Source organism: Alligator mississippiensis, chromosome 8, assembly GCF_030867095.1.
Source record: "Alligator mississippiensis isolate rAllMis1 chromosome 8, rAllMis1, whole genome shotgun sequence".
NCBI lineage: Eukaryota > Metazoa > Chordata > Crocodylia > Alligatoridae > Alligator > Alligator mississippiensis.
Genome location: NC_081831.1, coordinates 68,777,469 through 68,799,117, shown reverse-complemented (window position 1 = coordinate 68,799,117; position 21,649 = coordinate 68,777,469). Strand labels below are relative to the sequence as shown.

The 21,649-nt window shown below is 43.4% G+C and overlaps 1 protein-coding gene across 3 annotated transcripts in view; it reads left to right on the top strand.

Annotated features, from left to right (window-relative positions):
* Positions 1-17,508: 17,508 nt before the first annotated feature.
* The window catches only part of LOC102574632 (phosphatidylinositol-binding clathrin assembly protein), a 51,506-nt gene continuing 47,365 nt past the window's right edge, over positions 17,509-21,649 (top strand). For 2 of the 3 annotated variants that reach the window (XM_014607190.3, XM_014607189.3), the window contains exon 1: positions 17,510-17,844. In XM_014607190.3, the coding sequence (XP_014462676.1) occupies positions 17,715-17,844 (130 nt within the window). In that variant the 5' untranslated portion in view covers positions 17,510-17,714. Of the gene's footprint in view, positions 17,845-21,649 lie in introns of all 3 variants that reach the window. The other variant, XM_059732822.1, reaches the window with a different exon arrangement.

Genomic DNA, 21,649 nt, shown 5'->3' with positions numbered 1-21,649 from the left:
GAGATACTAAGGGCTGGCACATAAAACTTTTGAAAAAGGCTAATTACAACTCAGTCAAAAACAGATTTGGATTTTTGATACATATTTCTCTCTCTGAAAAAATCCAGAGAGCCCAAATGTATACCCAGAAAAGCACACTTTAATGGAAAATGCATTTGCATCTTCCTCAAATTTTGTAGTTCAAAAATAGTTGAAGGACAGAATATTCTAAAAGATTCAGCATCGTGCTTTCCACTCTTGCTTCCTCTGCAGTTAGACAGAAGTCATCAGGAAACACTATCTCAGGAAACCCTTCCCATACTGCAGGGTCAGCACAAGCAACTTGCAGTATCTGAGGAAAATGGGAAAGGAGTCTTCTCAGTGTCAGCAGGCAAGGAGATGAGGTAAGTTGGTAATGAGTGTGGATCTCCCAAAGGTGAGATACACAAAACAGAATACAAGTCCACCCAGAATCTATACGCCAGAGCCTGATCTTGTACAGCAGTGTAAATCTGCAGAAATGCTAGTGACTTCAACAGAGTTACTCCATATTGTTACTGGTCATCTAACTATGCACACCAGCTCCACAACTTCTCACTTGATTTCTCCCTAAAATATCCTGCTTCCTATCTAAGATCCTGCTACAGTTCTTTCAATATGGCAGACTTAACAAAGAGGCGGCAAAAATATACCCATCTGGAAGCTTAAATTTGTAACCTCTGGCTTCAGCATAGGTTGAGGATTTTTTTTCTCTGAAATTCTAAGCAATTAAAATCAGTGATATTAAAAACTTCAAAGACAGAGCTCCCTGCTTCCAACGGTGTTTGTAACTCAACTAGGTCAAATGCTTTGCTTGAAAAAAAAAAGTCACCAAGATTTTCTAGATGGAGTAAACAATATTGCAGATTTGGAGCCAGCTCGGCTGTTGAGTTGACATGTTTAGTGAAGTTCAGTTCTAGTTATGTGTTTAGCAACCTGATTGTAAAATAATAGTCTGACCACTTCCTGATGTGCTGCTTACTTCCTCTATGTACAGAACATGAGAGTACAAAGACCAAGTTCAGAGGTGAGACTATGCAAGTCAGAAAGAGGAACGTTGTGAGAAAAGCAATTCCCCAAAAAATGAACTGAGTAAAAACCCCATCAGCCTTGTGTCGCAACCACCTTTCAGCTCCTAGTCTGGCAAGTTACAGCCTTTTCACCTCCCTTATGCTCATTTGCATGTTCGTCAATGACTATAAATAACTCTAAAGATAGAAACTGATTGTGAATTGTGCCGCTTTGAGAGTATAGTAGTAGACTAAGCTTTAAGGGTTTATGCTATCTTAATTATGCCCTCATTTTGGCCCAAAGACTTAAGACATATCTTGGTACTCAGTTGTCTATCAGAAGCAGGTGTGAGCCCAGGCCTGGCATTTGTGTGTGGAGTCTGCCCGTCTTCAGTTCAGTGCTGCTTGCAGCATTGTGGTGAGCGTGCGCAGCACACCAAGTGCTTTGTGTGCTAACAACATAAACAAAGGTGGTTAACACAGAGAAAGTCTCCTTCCCCAGAAAAAAAAACCCCTCTCTTTCAGATTTGTGTTAAGTTGTAGCAAAAATAAAGTGAAAGTTTCCTATGGAAATGTGGTTTACAAGTTGATGGGTTCTCCTCCAAGACCACTGCTGACACAGGGAAGACCACAGAGATTTGTGCTGAGTGACAGCATTGGGCAACTGTTACCCAATACTTTTTTGTTTGAATTTGTGCTTTTATTTTTGCTGGTGTGAAAGCATGTGCCTCAGTGCTTTCTGGACCAGGCTGCTCAGTATCTTGTAGGATGTAGTGTCCTCAGCATTGGATTTAACATGCCTTCACAACAAAGCCCATGGACTAACACTTGACTTTCAGCTTCATGAATACAATGCCATTAGTTTGGCCAGTTCTCTGCACAGTTCTCTGAAATGTTTTATGTAGTGGCAGCTTCTTTCGAGGCTTGGAAGATGAAATCAAAGTTACAGAGGATTGTGGCCAACCCCTATGCCCGCTCTGATTAATCCAGTGACTGTTTCTTAGCCAGAACCCTAAATGACACTGGACGTTCTTACAATCATGCTGGTGGCATATGTGATTCTCCACTCATTTCAGCTGCCAGTTTCAGTTTGACCCCCCAAAAAAGAAGCCTTTTCAGACATCAGTGTCCCAAATACTGAGGTAGGTGAGATCATCCAGCTCTTGGCATTCTAGTTTGAGCAGGGAAATTAAATACACCAATTTGAATATGTCTGTTAAAAAAAAAAGCAAGAGGAAGCCCCATGTGTTTGAATATCTGGAAACTCAGGTCACAGTTATTGCAACCCTATCTCTTCCCAGTTTATCAGAGTGTTTCTAGGATACTTTGTCCTGGACAGATAACCCAGGGAGTGATATCTCACTTTGCCCAGATACAGTGCAGAGCACCGTGCTTTGGATCATCCCTTAATTTGCGGACCTTTTTCGGAGACTTGTCTGTGTCACATCAGACAGTTCCCACCAGAAGCTTTTAAGGTGGAACGGCTGAGATCAGTGTCACACAGTTGGCATGTGTCTGTTGGTGGCTGCTCTGAGACAATGGCAGTATTTCCTCATTTTGCCTCTCTTATCCACATTTTTCTTTAAAATATTTCTTCGGTCTGATTTACTTTTCCAGCCCCCATCTTTCCTTTTCCTCTGACAGAGTTGTGCCAAGCCCAGGGAGGTTGACAGAGATCTATTCATTGTGGATATATGAGAATGTGAGTCCCTTACACTTTGCTTTTGTTTTGGAGCTCCAGTTCCTAAAATTCAAGGAATTGAGCTAGAAAATATCCTTCCCTCCAGAAATGAACTGTGCCCAGCAACCTTTTATCTTTTGTTGGGGGCAGCTTTCCCTCCCCCTGTGTTTAAGAGCAGCCTGTCAGCTTCATCTTTCTGGTATCTTAAGGTACGGATGGCTGATGTATGCTCTTCTGCAGAGGTGAGGCTCTTGCTCCCCACCCCATAATCTGTTGCATCTTCTGGGCTCCCATTTAACAGCAGGGAGACTTGAAATGAGGAGGGAGGGCTGGCTTATGGTACCACAAGATAAGATTATACCCTCTTCTTACTGCCAACAATACGGTCTGGTTCTTTAGTACTCGGATACATGTTCTTTTTTGCTTTTTTCAGGTCTCCCCTGTTTAGCTTACCAGCTACTACAATCCAAGTGAGGAAAGCAGTCCTCTATGTTCCACCAATATCTTTGATGTTTCTTAGATTCATAGTAGTCTCATGGAAATCTGGAGATGGGATATATTACCCATCCACCATTTCAGTTCAGGATTGTTCACTTTGTCATTTTTCCAGGTATTCAATAATTATATGAGTGAATTGTAAAAAAACTGTAAAGGACTGGATCCAGGAGAGATGAAAGTGGCTTCTGTTTCAATCCACATGTATCTGCAGAATCAGAAAAAGACAGTGACTTTCCTATTTCATGATATGCTTACCCGTAACCTTTTAAAGATGAGGTTAATGAATGTGCTGATTTTTCTATTAAATGTATGTTCAATCATTTCCTTCCTATGCTGATGGGTTACTATTTTCTCACTGTATTAAGGATCCAAGAGTATACCAGGCTGAACACAGGACTGCTCAAGAGGAAGCTTGTGACTGATGAATCCACTTCTCCAGGACAAATGAGACCAGAAGTGATCAAAGGAGGTGGAAAGGGTGGGAACACTATGCCATTTGAAGTATTTTCCACTAATCAGTCCACATCATATGAGATTGCATATTCAGCAATCCCAGAATAATGCTACAGTGAGGCTTTTGGTGCAAAAACAAAGGCCAGAATTAGAAACAGGCCTAATTCCATGTCCCTAGTTACCAGCCTGTCACACAACTGTCAGAAAACAGTTTATTTGTAAAACACATACAACTGCTGGGATGTACATCTACATGTTTAGCATTAAAACACTGTAAAACATAGGGCATAGTGCTCCGGGAGTTGGCGGGGGGAGGGCAGTTTAATTAGAGTGGCTCCGCAGCTTCATGTGTATCAGTATCCCCACGCTGAAAAATGGTGGCAGGGGCATTTTAACTAAAGCTCGTTTGATGAGCTTTAGTTACAGCTCCCCTGCCACCATTTTTCAGCAGGGACAATGATACACATGATGCTGGAGTCTGCTGGAGCATGGTAATTACCATGCTCCAGCAGACTCAATTCATCAAGTCCACTCCGATGCGCTGTAATTACAACGTGTCGGAGCAGCCTCACCCACAGTTTCAAGTCAACAAAAAGGAGTCATCCTCTGTTATATTACTCACTATTTTCTTATCTGAGACAAGTGTATGGAATAAAACCTTAATCGCTTCCAAAGCAGCATTGAAAGGGAAGAGTGTGTGCGCATGCATGTGCGTGTGTGTGTCCTTGGCTTCAGGGGTGAAAGCACACACTTAAAGAAGAACAAAAGGGGTCATTTTGACTTAGTAATCATGCGAGTTTTCTTTTAAACAAGAAAAAGCACAGAAAATGGTTCAAATTTTACTCCTTTTTTACAGTGGGTTAAGTCTGCAGTGAATTTCCTACTACTACTGAATATACCTCCACCCCTATTTTTATCATATTCTTGTCATGCCCACAGTGTGCTAGGCACATGTGAGAGGGCATGGGTCATTGCCCTGGAGAGACTCTAGTCTGGTAAGATTTACATAGAGTGTAGAGCAGAAGGACACAGTTAAATGCATCTATTTGTAACGTGTGATCCATATCTGAATATCAGCTACCTCCCTACCCTTAAGCCTAACCATTATTAGCTGACTAATTTTTGTTGGCCTCCCTAGGCTTCCTAAAGTGCAACTGAGAATAGGGCTTCGCTCACTGAATCTAGATCCACCCCAAACTGCTTCCTTCACATATAACATGCCCTTAAGCACATATCCCATATTTTCCAATTTGCTCATGTTTGCTCCATTGTTTCAACAGCCTGGAAATTTGTAATATACTTTCAGTCTTGCATAAGTGCTCATCAGACAAGCACTATCATAAGTCTGATTCTGCATTCTTTGCATACCGAAGCTCTCATTCATTTTGCTCCCACTTTGCTAGGAGTTTTAGTAGGCAAATAATGCACAATCATGTTCCATGTATTCTTCTCTGTACTCAGCTGTGACTCAGCCATACTTTGAATTAAGTGCTGCAAATTTTCCTTCCCACAGGGGAAACAGCAGGATCTAATCAGGCTATCTTTTTTCCATACTCCTGGGCTACTTTTCTTCCTTACCAACATTAGGAAATTCTCTCCTGATTAAGACCAGAAAAATTATAAAATTACCGCATCTGCTGGTTTGTCCACTTCTTTTTCGATGCTCTGGATAAACTCTAACTACTGGTACTCCTGTAGCCTTGGTATTTGTTGACATGTTAAAAGAGTCTGTCCTTTCAGAGAAGCCAGATTTTCCTTTACAGAAACCACACTGCTTTGTCCCTGTGATATCACATTCCTCTACGTTTCTTGTAATTGTAGCTAATTATTATTTCAGGCAATTTATCTCATACAGAAGCAAAACTTGCCAGCCTGCAATTTCCGGGATCACCCCTAGCTGCTTTTAAAAAAAGATTCATTTTTATTAGCAGTTTTATATGGATGTTTGGCAAACCTACAGTGGGTTTTTCCTCTATCTGTTGTCATGGAGGCAATCGTGACCAGCCAATCAGTGACTCAGAACTAAATCACTCTTCCTTAGAATACATGGGTTCTTCCTCTAAACAACAGGCAGCTCTAGATCCTGCCTTGATTAAGAGCATTTATGGGACAGAAACATTTTGTGTGACTTGGATAACTGGATTTATTATTTCTCCAAAATAATAAATTATGTGGCCACAGTGGTTAGGCTATTCAGGGGGAAACTCCTTAAGAAACATCCTTGATGCAGCCTCCCTGAACAAACGAGCCAAGATGGCATCAGCGGCACAAGTCCCACTTACTTTAATAAGTAAGGATTTCACACATGCAGCTGTATCAAAGGCTGCTGCTGTAGATTGCTCTAGGGCACAGCTGCATCGCCACCATTTTCACCCATCTACGGAGGGGTAGCTTGGATTGTTCAGCTCTAAAAATGAAAGCTTTGCAGACCCACATGGTTTGGTCCACAGAAGGCAGGAATGGCATAGGTCCCCTCGAGGAAGACAAAGAATCTGTCTTCCCTTTGAACTATAATAAGAAATCTAGTTTTCACCCATTTGGTGTGGAAAGGGCTTCCAACTCTGCTGTAACTGTGGCCATCAGTACTAAATTAGCCTCACAGCTGCAGCACATTACTCCCTTGCATAAGAACTTTCAGTAGCCTGACAGGGAGTGACCCTTTATAAGGCAGTTGCACAAGGCAGTGAAAAGAGAAATAAGGAAATACATACTGACCATTTTTTTTCTAAACAAGTATTTAAGGCTGTTAGCCTGAGCCGATACTATTAAGGAAAGCACTGTGATGTAGGGAGTGGTAAGATTTCTGATTGTTTAACTACTGTACCTAGAAGATCTGAAACATTCTGGGTAGGTAGAGTTCACAAAGACTTTTTGTTTGGGTTAGATACCAAACTGCCTAAGATATTCTTAACCTCTGAAACATGGCCCTGAGAGAGTTAATCAACATGCCGTTGTTGTATGTGTGTTCTTTTATACTGTATGCAGTCATATCTTTTGATATCCTTCATTATTACGTCTGTAAAGTAATAGTCCATAATACATTCTTATTATTTTAATCTGTTGTAATATTTAAAGTATACTGTAGCATTTTTTTAAATAGAGGTTGGGTTTGAAGTTCCAGAACACAACTCAGAGGATCATAGGAAAATATGGTATGAAGGGACCACACGAGGTCATGTAGTCTAGCCCCCTGCTCAAGGCAATAGCAGCCTAACTAAACCATCCCAGCCAAGTGTCTTCTGTAGCCTGCTCTCGCAAACTTGCAAGGAATTTCTCTAGGTAGCCTGTTCCAATGCTTGACCAGCCTCATAGTCAAAAAGCTCTGCCTAATCTCCAACCTGCTGAAGCTTGAGGTCATTGCTCCTACTCAAAATCAAAGAAATGCAAGGTTCAGGAATTCTAAGTAACGGTAATGTACATTAAAATTCAAAAAATGTGTTTGACCAAATGGAAATTTCCTTCTATGGAGGCATATCAAAAATAATACAGAAATCTTGACAAATAGGTCATCGAAAGAGGCTCAGGAAATCAGATCAATTTGAAGCATGAACACAAGACAGTTTTCAAAGTCAGGGATTCAGAGAGAGGCTGACTTCCTGTCCCTGAGCACATTTGCAAGCATGGTATATGTTTTTCCTTTTCTTCCTTCTTCATTTTCTTCATTGACTCTGCAAAGTCAGCAATTTAAAAGTTCAAACTCGAACAAGAATTCCCCAGGCAGGACTAATCAAATCTCATGGTACTGAAGGGTACCAGCTTCCGAAAGATGGGCCATTGCCTGAAATCCTTGCTGAAGCAAAACTCCCATTTTTTGGCAATGAGGGCTTTGCCTAAATAAGTGAGAGAAGCATAGTTTGTCTTCAAATGGTACAAGATGAGAAAATTAAGCCCTCAATAAACTAAGCACATATTATTGTGTCTGGGAATGCAGGGACATCTGAGATATTCCAGACCTTAAAACACACCAGCTAAAGACACCAGGTTTAGGGAAACTTCATCAGTTCCAAGCCCTGAAACAAAAGTTATCTGAATTCAGGATCATTTCATTTGAAACACTGGGCTTCAAGTTAAGGTGAATAAAAGCTCAATATAGGTTTACTGGTAGTTAATAGGACCTCGCATTTGCTCTTTGAACTGAGATTAATTTAATTGTCAGAACTCTGGATCACTACCAGACTATTGAAATCTTATATAAATAAAGACTATTAATTCAGCAACAGCTATTTTTCCTCTGAAGATTTTTTCAGCCGTAAAGAGGGTGAGGGACTAATGTCAAGTTTTTTATTTGAATGCTTTGGCATTATTTTCTGGAGCAAGATTCTCCTTAAACTTCACAAAAATCTGCTCCCATAGCCATTTGAATGCTTCGTTCTGGATTCCTTCTTCTCAGACAGTTTCCCTGCATTACAGCTGGTTAAGATGAACCGGTGAGACCTTCTGTTTATCATCTGTCTCTCTTGTCATAACGGGGGATCTTTTGCCAGCTAAAATAACAAGTGAACAATAAAGGCAGCCATCCAATGCTAGCTTCTATCTGATCCTCACTCCAGACATTGTGCCATATTTTAATATCCTAAACTATAAGGGGGAAATTGCAGTCAGAAGTTGCTGCTAAAGATCATGAATTGCCTTTACTGTTCTAACCATTTTTTGTTTGTCACCTCTTGCTGTGCTAGGTCTAATCAGAGCAGGAAACTGCCTGTTTCCCTAATAAGCATGCACACCTATGCTGTCTGAATAACTTTTTCTGTATTTTTAAGTCACTTTCCTTTAATGTGTTTCTCACTCTGTCTCTACCTGCCTATTGCCAGGTTTGTGCTCACAACTCAGTGAATTTAAATGAACTCTTGCTATCAAAGAGTATGGAGAGAACTGGACTTATTTAATCTTACACAGTTGTAATGAAAAACAGAATCTGGCTACTTGTCTCAGTCTTCCCCTCTCTCAGGAAGAATATCTTTTATTTTACTTTGTTGTTAATGCACAATCAATGAGCCAGTGGAATCAAGGGTGCTTGCGGGGGCTGTAGGGGAATCTATGACCCATCTAGGTTTTTTGTTTGGGCAAATCTCATCCCTTCTCCTGACAGAATAATTCCAGGGAAATGGATGTGTCCAAAATCCTTAGCTTTCCCTGCCTCTACATATGAATGTTACCCTGAGGGTATGATTCGAATTGCTCATGATCACAAAGGAAGTTTGAGTTTCAGCTGGAAACACAACTTAGATCTCCTGACTTCCAGTTTTGTGTGCTAGTCATGAGACTGTCCTTCCTATTTGGAATCAGCTGTACAAATATACTTAGTGTTTTTTATGCTGAACAGACTAAAACTGTACCCAGAAAACATCTCTAAGTGCTGGCTAATGAATATAACTGGGAGTGTTGCACTCACAAGGCCAAGCAGAGTGGACAGCAGTTCCAAAACACTTATTTCTGTTTTTGTGATGTGCTAAAAGATTCAACAATTTGGCAATGATTTCTTAATGTTCGCTTATTTGACGTTTCTTCCTTGAGAGGAAGAAGGGAAGGAAGGAATTCCGAGTAAATGTGGACCAAGAAGCTTCTCAAACATGAGACTATAATAAGGCATCGGCAAAATAATTTCTGCACTCTTAGCACTGCATTTCAGTAGAGTTGCAGTAGCTTACACCTACTGTAGTGGAAACTCTAGCCTCCAGGCTTAGACTCTCTCTCTCATTTACATTAGCTCTACACTGCTTTGATTGTACTGGAGTCATTGCTGACTTACCATTGAGATCAGAAGCTGACTGTTTTAGAATAACTGTGTTGTAGATTCTTTAAAGTCACTGCTGAATTCAAAATATAAAACAATACCACAGCTCATGAGGGATCTACAATATTTTGGGCTCGGCTTTGTACTGGCACGGTATTTAGTAACAGCCCCCGGTCCACATTTAGGTGCAGCTAGACAGAAGCACGCTCATTGCTTATAACTAACCAACAGAGTAGAGTTAAATATCCAGTAGAGTGGATATTTTATTATGGCAACACTCCCACCCCCACCCCCAACAACCCCCCCAATTCACCCCAGACGTTATTTCTGCTGCTAACAATGCCTACAGCTTCACTCCTCCCATTTCCTGGTCCTCCTTTCCTGCCTACTTTCTCCAAGAGCCTGTAAACACAGCAGTTAGACATCATGTTCAGGACACCAAAAAGTAAATTAAACAGAGCAACGACTGCTTTGCCCTATCCAAAACACAAGTAAGTGTGAACACGATCTGGTAGGGGTGTGTGTGAGGCAGAAATTAGGAGCTGGAAAAACCTGTTAAGTGAGACTCAAATTAGAGTCAATTCAATGGAGAGGCATGTAACATTATAAAGAAATACCTACATGATGCAAACACAGCTACTAGCTAGTTCGCGTAACATCTGTTGTCACTTCTGCTAGTTACACTTTGCTGAAACTACCCAGGCAGAAAACAAGCTATGTCCTGTACCAGTACAAATGGGACTCGCCAACTAGCTGGAATGTCATTCCTGTATGCACCCGGATGATTCCTGTAGTACTATACAAACCTCTGCAGTGTTGCAAAAGGGAGATGAAAGAGGAATGTCAGTCTTACTGATATATTATTTAAGCCTCTGTACAACCTTGAGACTTGTCATGCTTGTTGGTGCTACTGAGATCTGAGAAGGGTAAAATACCATTTCACTGATACACACTTCATACCTCTCAGAGATTTCTGAGCAACAGCATGTATGCTTATTTAAATAAATATGCATCTTTCATAGTGGCACAGACCTCTTTGAATAGGTCGTAATTGTGATAAATGTGCTTGTCACTCCACTCTTACCATGGCTATCTTACCATTTTTATGTGGTCCTACCAGTATAGAATTTCATTGACTTGGGTATCTCTGGTTACTAGCAAAACTACTAGTATTGTGTCATAGTTGTAAATGTGAATATTGGGAAGAATGATTTATAAACGAACTGCTAGTGTCATTGCTCTCTTCCTACTTCACCACTTTTACTTGCTCATGAGAGCTTAACTGATTTCTTTTTTGTGACCAGAGGCTCCAATGGTCCTCATCTGTAGCAAATTGGAAAAGCTCTTCATCACAGAATGCAACACCCCAAACAGGTTCAGATATAAATATATACTAGTTTCCTTCAAAGCATTTTTAAAGGCTTACCACCCTTTCCTTTGTTAAACATGTATGTATTCTAATAATCACTTCCTGGGCATGTATCATTAAAACATTGTATCCTTAAAAAAAAACCAAGCAAACCATGGTCTGTTGCAAAAAATAAATAAGTACATAAGCATAAAGTTACAATTTGATAACAGAAAATAGAAAGTATTGTAGTCAAATGAGTCTTTTTATTTAATGCTCTAGCATAACACTGTATCCAGAATTGGATTTACACTGGCATACCAAATAAGATGCATCCCACAGGCATTATTTTGCCACACAGGGGAATAATATTGAGCAATGAATATTAGGTGATAGCTCTTCATGTGAACATGTATTTCATGCTAGCAGTGTCTCCTTAAATGCACTTTAGAAGCAGACTAAACTAAACTGCAAAAAGGGCACACCATATGGAATGAGAGTGTTCACGTGGAGGCTGGTGCCAAATAGATGTTGTGCTTCAAGATCGCACCCCAGTTTAGTTTGCAATAGCTTCTCTGTATAGACAGGCCCTGAGAGATTTAGAAATATTTAGCATGTTTGTTTAATCTCTCTAGCACCTCCTCAGGATCTTGCTGTATTGATGTTTCCTGGGGCCTTAGTGATTCAAGTTTTTTTTTTTACATCACCATCACCAGCCTCAAGGCAAAACTAAAGCAGCTTAAGATTGCCACTTGCCAGGAGGAGTAAAAAAGATTGCTCCAGTTACAGGAAGTATTTGTCATTCTAACAGCAGTGACCATTTTTAATGCATTTATGCCCGCAGGGTTGTATGAATCCTTCACCAGTGGGGAGAGTGGCATTTTTTTGCCTGGTGGGAGAGTCATAACATTTCTACTCACACTTGCAAAGATTCATTGGACTGCTCACCTCTCTTCTGCATTGCCATACTTTTTTCTACCATATGCATTATTTCACAAATAGGTAGATAATTGATTTTAAAATAAAGTTAATGTGGTGACACTAATTGAAAAGATGAACTCAAGAATAGGGGCTTTCTTTTCCTTGGCATTTGTACAGTCTAGTACAATAGTGTCCTGAGTACTAACTGGAGCCCCAGGGCATGCTTGCAAAACATATAATGATTCCTGTTGTGACAGTGAGATTTAGTCATCCTAACTAAGAAAAATGCCACCTTGGGAAATGTTAGTGCCAGCTAATAACCAGTATGTCACAACATACATGCAGATGGACATGCTGGAGCTGCAGAGAGGACAGAAATAAGTATTTGCTTTCAGGGAAGGGCTACACACAGATCAAACTCAGAAGCTGCAATGATTTTTTATCTTTACCTGCACTTTTTCCATATCATACAATTTCCAGCAACGGGTTATAGTCTAACTACCGAGTCTCTTTAATGGCAGAAAAAGGCATATCTCATTGCTCTTGGGGATCAATTTCACTTTACACGGAAGTCACCTGGAGTTTTGCTGTTGCCTGCCACTGAAGTAGGAGCAAGATATTACCTTCAGTGCTGTTTCCCTTCTCTTCCTGAAAGAGATGCCATTTATATGGCTATAGAGAAGGGAGCTTCTAAGAGAGTCTTTTAAAATCAAAAGCCAGCTGACCCATGGGAAATGATCCAAATCCCAAACACTGGACTACTGAATTAGAGCTATCCAGTGATCCCTCTGAGGAAAAGGCCTTGACTCACTTCTAGACTTCCACTCAACCTGCAGTATTTTTAGTCAGATAATGAGCTGGTACAAAGACAGAAGGACTGGATGGATCAGGGGAATTGCTAGTGAGTTAAAGAACCTATCATTTCTAGACCGCTTGTTTAAATCCAGCTGCCAAATATCATTACCAGCTGATTGATGGTTGTTTGATAGCATGTGTGAAATGACTTGTTGATTACAAGCCAACTCTTAATGGACAGGTGTCCATATCACAAAAGCCACCATCACTCTTGGCACCAACACTTGGTCTTTCCCTGGTTGGCTCAGCCAAAAGGAAAAGGACTGAATAGACATAAACAATAAAGTACTCTCTTTCTTCCTTTTGGTTAGAACCATCCCTAGCTCCCATCCTGTCAGACTCTTTGTTACAGTTTTAAAGAAACGGCCATATCTTCATAGTCAGGCAAGAGCAGACAGGTTCCATTGTGCTTAAACAAGGTTTCAGCCTCTGTGACCCTCTATAAAAGAATCACTCCATGAAACATTAAAAGCAGTTTATCAAAGGAAGACTCATGATGTGTATGTTCTTGGGAGAAGCTCAGACAGGACCTGGCTGTCCATTTTGAACGTACAATAAAGAAAGGTAAATGAGGGTAGCTTGTCTTTTAATTCACTTTTGTTTCTGCAAAGAGAAACCCGTATAAAAAGAAGAAAAAAGGAGCATTGCAGAAGTATGAGGTTTTATTTGTGCTTTTTCCTACCTTCCTCCTATCTCAGAGAAGCCCCAGAGTAGGATTCCTTAAAATAGTGGGGGTTATCCTTTTTGCCAGGCATGCCACAAATTAGCCCTGCACCCACCCTGCCACTCCAATCTTTTTCCCTTATTCAAGCTGCTGTTCAGCTTCCTGCTCCCTAACCAAGCTGCTGCTCTGCTTTCTGCCGTGCTCCCTGTCTGATCTGATGCTCTGTTTCCTGCTCTCTGCCACTGTGCTGCCTCTCCCTTCACCAATCTGCTGTGCGCCACTTGTGGCACCTGTGCCATAGGTTGGCTGCCCCTGCCCTACAACATGTAGCAGATTGATGAGGCTTTTTACACCCACACAACCCCAGTGAAGCCAGTGGTGTTGCACAGCAGTTACTCAGAACATTTGGCCCACAGAAATTAGACTTATAAAAAAGATCTATTAGGTCATTTCTTCCATTACTTTGACAATGCACGATTGTTCTTTTACTAGCCCAGTATTTCCCTTAATCACAGCAGGAGACAAAAAAATAGCAGCAGCTTTTTTTTATTCCTCTTTTAAACCAATGTGTGAAACAAGAATTGGGAAAGGGAACAAGGTAAAGACAAAAGGCAATTTTTTTTTCTGAAGGGAATCTTACCACCTTTCCTAAGGTGCCCTAAGCAGAACATTGTGAACACTGAATTTACAACATCTCAATGCCCACCATGACAGGCATCATTTCATGACTTCCTGGTGCAATCAGACAAGCCAGGACTGAAATCCAGAGTGTGACTCATTGCTACAGTTGAAATTCCTACATCTTAGGGGATTCCTTCTTCTAAAATGTGCAGGACATAGTGCAAGATCCTGAAAATCCAATAGGCTCTGCCAAAATAAGATGGAGAGTACAGGCAGAATCCCTTTACATGGGGTCATACCCAGTTCAAAAGCATTTGGCTGGACTAGGATTTCAACCCATGGGCCGTCTCTTAGTTTAAAAACAGGTGTCCGGTTTATTCCTGGGTCTGATGGTCCCGGGCTTGGACTGGCATGGGGCAGTCTCTGACGCACACAGCTTGAATGGTGATTAACTCCAGTCTCACCATGGGTAGCGCCTTGCAACAGGGGATGAACTCGTGGGGAACCTGCAAGTACACAGTAACCTGAGAGATAGTGACTATCACTTGGTAGAGTTCACTATCCAGCGAAGGGTGAGAAAAATATCCAGTGAGGCTAAAGTTGTAGACTTCAGAAGGGCCAACTTTAGTAAACTTAGAAGGCTAGTTAGTGAGGTGGCCAAACTCAAGAGCATCAAGCAAATGGGGGTCCAGGAGGGTTGGAGGTTTCTCAAGGGAGTGATCCTTGGGGCACAACAGGAGTCTATCTCCTTAGGGAGGAAAGGGGCTAAGAGGATAAAAAAGTCCCCTTGCCTGAACAGGGAACTGCAGGAAAGACTGGGGGCAAAGAAAGAGATTTATAGGCAGTGGAAGCAGGGGGCAGCCACCAAGGAGGCATACACCTCCCTGGCACGCTATTGCAGGGAATCAGTTAGGCAGGCCAAGGCTGGACTGGAGCTTAGGCCGGCTTCAACAATTAAGGACAATAAAAAGTCCTTCTACAGATACATAGCAGGCAAAAGGAAAGTGCAGAGTAACACAGGGCCCCTGCAGGACAAATCAGGACAGTTGGTGGTTGATGCAGGGAAAAAGGCGAAGCTCTTCAAGTACTGACCAAGTCAATTCCCCCACCTTGATCATGGAAAGATGTCCAAAAGGCACCAGACCGCCAAAGGTTAGTGCTGACTTAGTTAAGGAGCACTTGGAAGGGTTGGATGTGTGCAAGCCAGCCAGCCTAGACAACCTCCATCCAACGGGTGCTGAAAGAATTGGCCAGTGTCATAGCTGAGCCGCTGGCACGGCTGTTTGAGCACTCATGGTGCTCCGGGAAGATCCCTGAAGACTGGAAAAGGGCCAACATGGTGCCCATTTTTAAGAAGGGGAGAAGGAATGAGCCGGGTAACTTTAGGCCAGTCAGTTTTACCTCTATCCCTGGGAAAATACTGGAAAAAATCATCAAAGAGCTCATTTGTGAAGGCCCAGCAGGGGAAATGATGCTGAAAGAAAACCAGCATGGGTTCATCACAGGTAGATCCTGCCTGACAAACCTTATAGCCTTTTATGACCAGGTCACACACTGCCTTCACACAGGAGCTGAGGCTGATGTCATCTACCTGGATTTTAGCAAGGCCTTTTGACAGAGTTTCACATCCTATTCTCATAGGGAAGTTAGCAGGCTGTGGAGTGGACGCCTATACAGTCAGGTGGGTGGTCAACTGGCTTAGAGACCGCACCAGAGTGGTGGTGGATGGGTTGGTCTCCACCTGGAAGGAGGTGGGCAGTGGGGTCCCACAGGGATCAGTCCTTGGACCAGTGTTATTTAATATCTTCATCAGCAATTTGGATGAGGGTGTGGAGAGCACCCTCTCCAAGTTCACAGATGATACCAAGTTATGGGGCAAAGTTAACACACTGGAGGGCAGGGAGCAGATACAGGCCAACCTGGACACGTTGGATCAATGGGCGGAGCGGAATAGGACGCAATTCAACAAAGTTAAATGTAAGGTACTCCACTTAGGAAGGAAGAATCCCCAGCACACCTATAGGTTGCAGGATGACTTCCTCAGCAACTCAGAGGCTGTGAGAGATCTTGGAGTCATAATTGACTCCAAGATGAACATGAGCCAGCAGTGCAACGAGGCCATCAACAAAGCCAATCGCACCTTGTCATGTATTAGCAGATGCATGACCAACAGATCAAGGGAGGTGATGCTCCCCCTCTATGCAGCATTGGTCAGGCCGCAGTTGGAGTACTGCGTCCAGTTTTGGGCACTGCACTTCAAAAGGGACATGGAGAATCTGGAGAGGGTCCAGAGGAGGGCCACTCGCATGATTAGTATCCTCTGTGAAAGACCCTACAAGGGGAGGTTGAGAGATCTGGATCTCTTCCGCCTTCACAAGAGACGGCTGAGGGGAGACCTTGCAACCGCTTACAAGTTTATCAAGGGGGGACAACAGGGAATTGGTGATGCGCTATTTACCAGAGCGCCCCCGGGAGTAACTAGGAACAATGGGTGCAAACTAGTAGAGAGGAGATTTAGGTTAGACATTAAGAAGAAATTTTTCACAGTAAGGGTGGCCAGGATCTGGAATGGGCTTCCAAGAAAGGTGGTACGGTACTATCACCTAACTTGGAGGTCTTCAAGAGGAGGCCTGACAGTCACATGGCTGGGGTCATCTGACTTTGGTCCTCTTTCCTGCCAGGGGCAGGGGGTCGGACACGATGATCCATTGTGGTCCCTTCTGACTCTACAATTGATGAATCTATGAACTCCAATAAACTGGGATTGTCCCAGGGAAGAGCATTAGCCTGGATACCTCACAGGTGTGTAAAATGAGACGAGACAAACAAGGTTCGTTGGGTAAATCTGATCTATTAGACCAAGTCAAATAGTTGAAAAAATTCTTCTTAGCAAGCTTTCAAGTATAAGCCTCCTTCGTCGTGCTGAGGAAGCATCTGCAGTTGGTGTGCGCTCCTCCTGCATGGACTTGGCCTAATAAAAGATACAGGCAGTCCTCAGACTTACGACACAATTGGTTCCTGAAAACCGCGTCTTAAGCCAAAACCTTGTAACTCGGATGAACCGATTTTCCCATAGGAACAATGTTATAAATGGGGGATTGGTTCCTGAACCACGATACTTGATTTCCACCAAAAATAACCCAGAATTTTGTACTCAGCCAATTACAGATGAGTACTATAGCTACGTGAATGTATTTATATTGTAAATAGCCATCGTGTTGATTTGGAAGGACTTTTTGAGGAGACTTCGCTAGACTTTTTTCGGGCTCTTGGCTGGAGACTTCTCAGCAGTCCTGTCTGCAGGTTTCTCTGGAGTCTCGCCTGCCTTCTCCAAAAAAGCATCCGAGGAAGTTTGGCCAGATGTTCTCCAGGGAGACGGGGCACGCCGCGAACTTGCTCGCTGGCGTGGCGCTGGATCAAGCATTGTCATAAAGTCAATGCCCACAGAAGCTCATCCGCCTATAGAAGGGGTGGTGGGCTTGTGGGCCTGAGCACGGCCCGCGAGCGCCCAGCACCCAGGTCTCCGCCCGCACCGACCTGCCCCGCGCGCCCCTCGGGGTGGCGGCTCCGCAGCGCGAGGGGGCGGGGCCACCGGGGGCGGGGCCAGGAAGGCGGGGCCCACCGTGCCGGCGCCGGGCGGGGTCACGTGACGGGGCCTGGGCCTGGGCCGCCGCCGCGGAGTCGCCGCCATTTTGTCTGGGAGTGGAAATGTGAGCGGGCGCCGAGCGCGGGGCAGCTCCTCCCGGCGCAGCGCGGCGGCACCGCCGGACAGGGGCGGGCAGCGCCCGGGCCGAGCCCCGCACCCCCGCCCGAGCCGGCTCCCCATCGTCCCCGCCCCCGCGCCGCGGGCAGCGAGGCCGGGCCGGGCCGGGGAGCGGAGCGCGCCGCTGGCGGCGGATCGGGGCGGGAAGATGTCGGGCCAGTCCATCACGGACCGCATCGCGGCGGCGCAGCACAGTGTCACCGGCTCGGCCGTCGCCAAGGCCGTCTGCAAGGCCACGACCCACGAAGTCATGGGGCCCAAGAAGAAGCACCTGGACTGTGAGTGCGGGGGAGGGGAGGGGAGGGGAGCGGGGGGCGCCGGGGCGGGCTGAGGGGAGGCGAGGGGACCCCGCTTTGCCGCCCGCCCGCCCGCCCGCCCTTGAGGACAGCTGGGCCCAGGTGCTTGCCGCCCACCTGCTGCAGGGCACCAAGGAGGCCCTCGGCCTGGCCCGGAGGTGGCCGCTTTCTCTGGGGAAGGGGGTGCCTGGAGCTGGGTGCTCCCCCCCGGGGAAGAGCCATTGTTCTGCCTTTCCCCATGATGGGTGGGGGTGGGGGGCAGCAGAGGAGCTGGTAGTTTGGGTTCAGATGGGCCTGGCAGGGCTTTCCCCTCGCAGGGTTTCAGTATGGAGGCAGGGACAAGCCTTCTGCAGGATGCTTCCTGCTTCTCCACAGCTGGCTGTGAACCCCCTGGGTCCCGCCGGCTGCGGGCTGCTGTCCGTAAAAGAAGGAGCGTTGTTGTAGCCAGGACTGCGCAGGTATCCTGCCAGAGGCCAAGGGTCTCTTAGGGCGATAGCTTTTATTGGCTGCCTCTTATTGAATTGGTGGCTGGTGCAATCAAAGATGTCCCCCTCAGAAGTGCTTCCCTCTCACTGAAAAGAAGGAGCCTTCCTGACTTGGGCCCTCGGGTGTGCACGTGTGGGTTCAGTTCAGCTCCAGGTCGTTCACTGGCAACTTCGTTTTGTTTCAAATAGGGCAGGGTTTGACAGCGGTACATATGACTCCGTCTAGCTAGCGCTTTTCAAGGAGGCAAGGCTGAGTTGGTGCTCAGTATGTGGTGCGTTATTCACTTGGAAAATATACGATGTCCTGATGCTGTGCGAACTTGGGTGCTCAGAAGTATCCTGAGTACTTCAGAACCAGGACACGGTAGAGCTCATCACTTAACCTGTTAGTCCGTATGAAATTTTCCCAGGGATTAGGGGAAACATTAAAATAGGAAACTAAACCCTGGTTCCTGTGAAGCTTCCAACAAGCGAGCAGTTTGTGTGTTGGATGAAGAGTTTATCAGATCTCTGCCATTTGATTCCAGGTGATACAAGCAATAATGCAAGCGAGTGGATGCTGGTTAGGTCCTTGGCAAATGCATTATGTGTTAGTTAATTTGGAGAGAGCAGTTTGGACCTCGGCTTAGCTGTGTAACTCACCTGTTAATGTTCATCATGAGGTTTGTTGATTGAGTGTGTTTGCTGTGGGGCAAATAGTTTTTAAATTAGTACAGAATTCTTACAGGGGTTCTTTGTTGTGAATGAAAGTAATGAAGGTAACTAACCTATTGGGTGCCTGACTTTTAATAACTAGCCAGAAACCAACATAACAGGAAGCCAGAAAGTGGTGACAGTGTAGTGTTGCTCAATAATTTGAAGGTTTCTGCAGTTGATGCACATTAGTGCATGAATGCAAAAATATTATTATTACAGTAGTGCTGAGTCTGATGTAACCTCACAAAATGAGGAAATGGAAGTTGTTTGGCATCCTTTCCCCAATTTGTCACCACTCTGAATTCCACGGAGCTTGTGTTGGCTGTCAGATTCCTTCGAATGTCATTTGATATGAACCTTTGTTCAGAAGAATCGGTTGCTTACAGGGACTCATGAAGAAAGTCCTGTGCTTTGACATTAGTCACTTGGTCTGGTTTTTCTTCTCTTAACAGAAAATCTGAAATGCAGCCATAATATCAGGCTTTCTTAAGTGGCAGGACATCATGGCAGTGGTTGAAATGTAATAATATTACAAACAGTATCTTGTTCACTGGGATTTCACAGGACTTTTTTCATTTTACAGTTATTACTGGGCTTGCCATAGCTGTGTTGTGGATGTCGATATGCTATCAAAGAGGCTAGGTTATTATTTGACACAAATATGCTTGTAAACAAAACTTGGCCTTGCTTCTATTTGAGGTAATTGGGTAGAATTTTAGAAGCTGTATCATGCTGCTTTCTAAAAAATTAACCCAATAAATATACTTCCTTCATGGAATAAAGTCAAAATGTGGCTTGTGCCTTACGTGAAAATTATGCTGATTTTTATCCTGGCCCTTGCATGTACCTATCATAAAGACTGCTACATCTAATTACTGCTCAAGTAAGGTTTCAGGAATAACATTCCAGAGTTGCTACTATTGCATTTGGAAACTTGCCCAGCTTCAACCTACACTCTGATCAAGCTAATGCTAAGCTTCCTATCTTGACCCCTCCCTAAATATTAAGAAAAAGCACTCTGATATCAGATACTGGTGTCATGGATGAAAGTGCTGCATGTGTAATGCGTGTGTAAGCAATTGGTTGGTGCCCTGGAGGCTTGTCATGGAGCTGCTAAGTAGTATATATAGCCATTTATTTAATTTTTGTTAACAAGGAATCAAAGCTGTGTGAATGAAAATATTCCATTTTAATATAGGTCACAATGTCCTGAAAGTAAATCTGCAGCTCTGTTTTTATAATAAGGTGTGAGACCATAGTAAAATAATTTTCACAGTAGTCCTTTTGCATTTCTTGTAGGGTGTTGAGGGCATCCCATTCTTTCTATCTCAAAGTTCTTTTATTTTCCAACTTACCCTTCCACCTCTAACTTGATGAATCAGTAGCTCAATGGAACTAGATGTCTGTTTTTTAGAACCTGTCAATCATTCAGTTAGATGAATAACACTTTTCCTGTTGCTTTTGTCTTTGCCTTGCACTTATTTTTATATGAGTAATCTATCTCTGACTTCTGAAAACAAGGAAACAGGGAGCAGGTTACTTGCTGGCAGTTGAAAACCCAACCACAAAAGCATTATGGTAAATAAGAAAAGTATCCAAACCTTGAAAAGTGGTTGTGCGGGGTATTAACAATAGTGCAGATGTAAAATTGTGTTATACATAATATAAAATGATATGAATTATGTAATTAGGCCTTGATTCTGAAATATAAAGTAGACTAAGCCAGCCCATGCCTCGTAGGGTATCTTTTGGTTTCTTTGGGACTTTGTGTAGGCAGAAGGGTCCAGCTATCCAGCTCTGAGAGTCCTTGGTCATTGTATCGTATGTAGCAGTTCTTGTTTGGTTTTTGGGAGTGGGTTCATATGGGCTGCTGAATAATCCTATTATTTGTGAGTGGGTTCATATTTGGCTTCTTCAGAGTTGAGTTTTCACACAACCTAGTGCTTGAGGCTGACTGTGTCAGGTTTGCAGTGGGAATTCCATTGCAGTGTTCTTCTCCATAGCATTATTGCTTACCATTTTTAGATGTTGGGCATAATATATATAAAAAGATAGTAACATTAGCATTCATACTGTTGATGCTTGGAGTGAAAGTTGAGGAAAGAATTTGATCCTGGTTCTAGAAATTAAAATTCTGGGGCTTTTTTCCCCCAAGGTGAAGTAATGTGGACTGTTCTGCCAGACATTTGGTAGCTTTGGTGATATTTTGTTTGTTGTTTGGGTAAGAAATTTGTAGGAATATACTATGTATTGATATCTTGGATTGTTAGGGGAACCTCATAGAGATCCTACTGATGATATTTCTGTAAAATATCCTTGTGACCAGTATATTTTTTTTCTTTCAGGTATGTTGTTTGCTTGGGCACAAGTTTGAGTTTTGTCTTGTCTATTTTCAGGAATCATGAGATTTTTTTTTCTTCTCCAAAAACGTATTCTTCCACCTATTCATAAATAAACTGATGCTTTTAGTTGCCACTTGTAAGTAATGCACTGGTATATGTAGGAAAGTATAGTTGAATATATTCTGTTTTTATGCTTCAAAAAAATTAAATAGTAGGTGGGGGAGGGATGAGAAATAATTGTAAGCATCCTGAAAATTCCTTGAC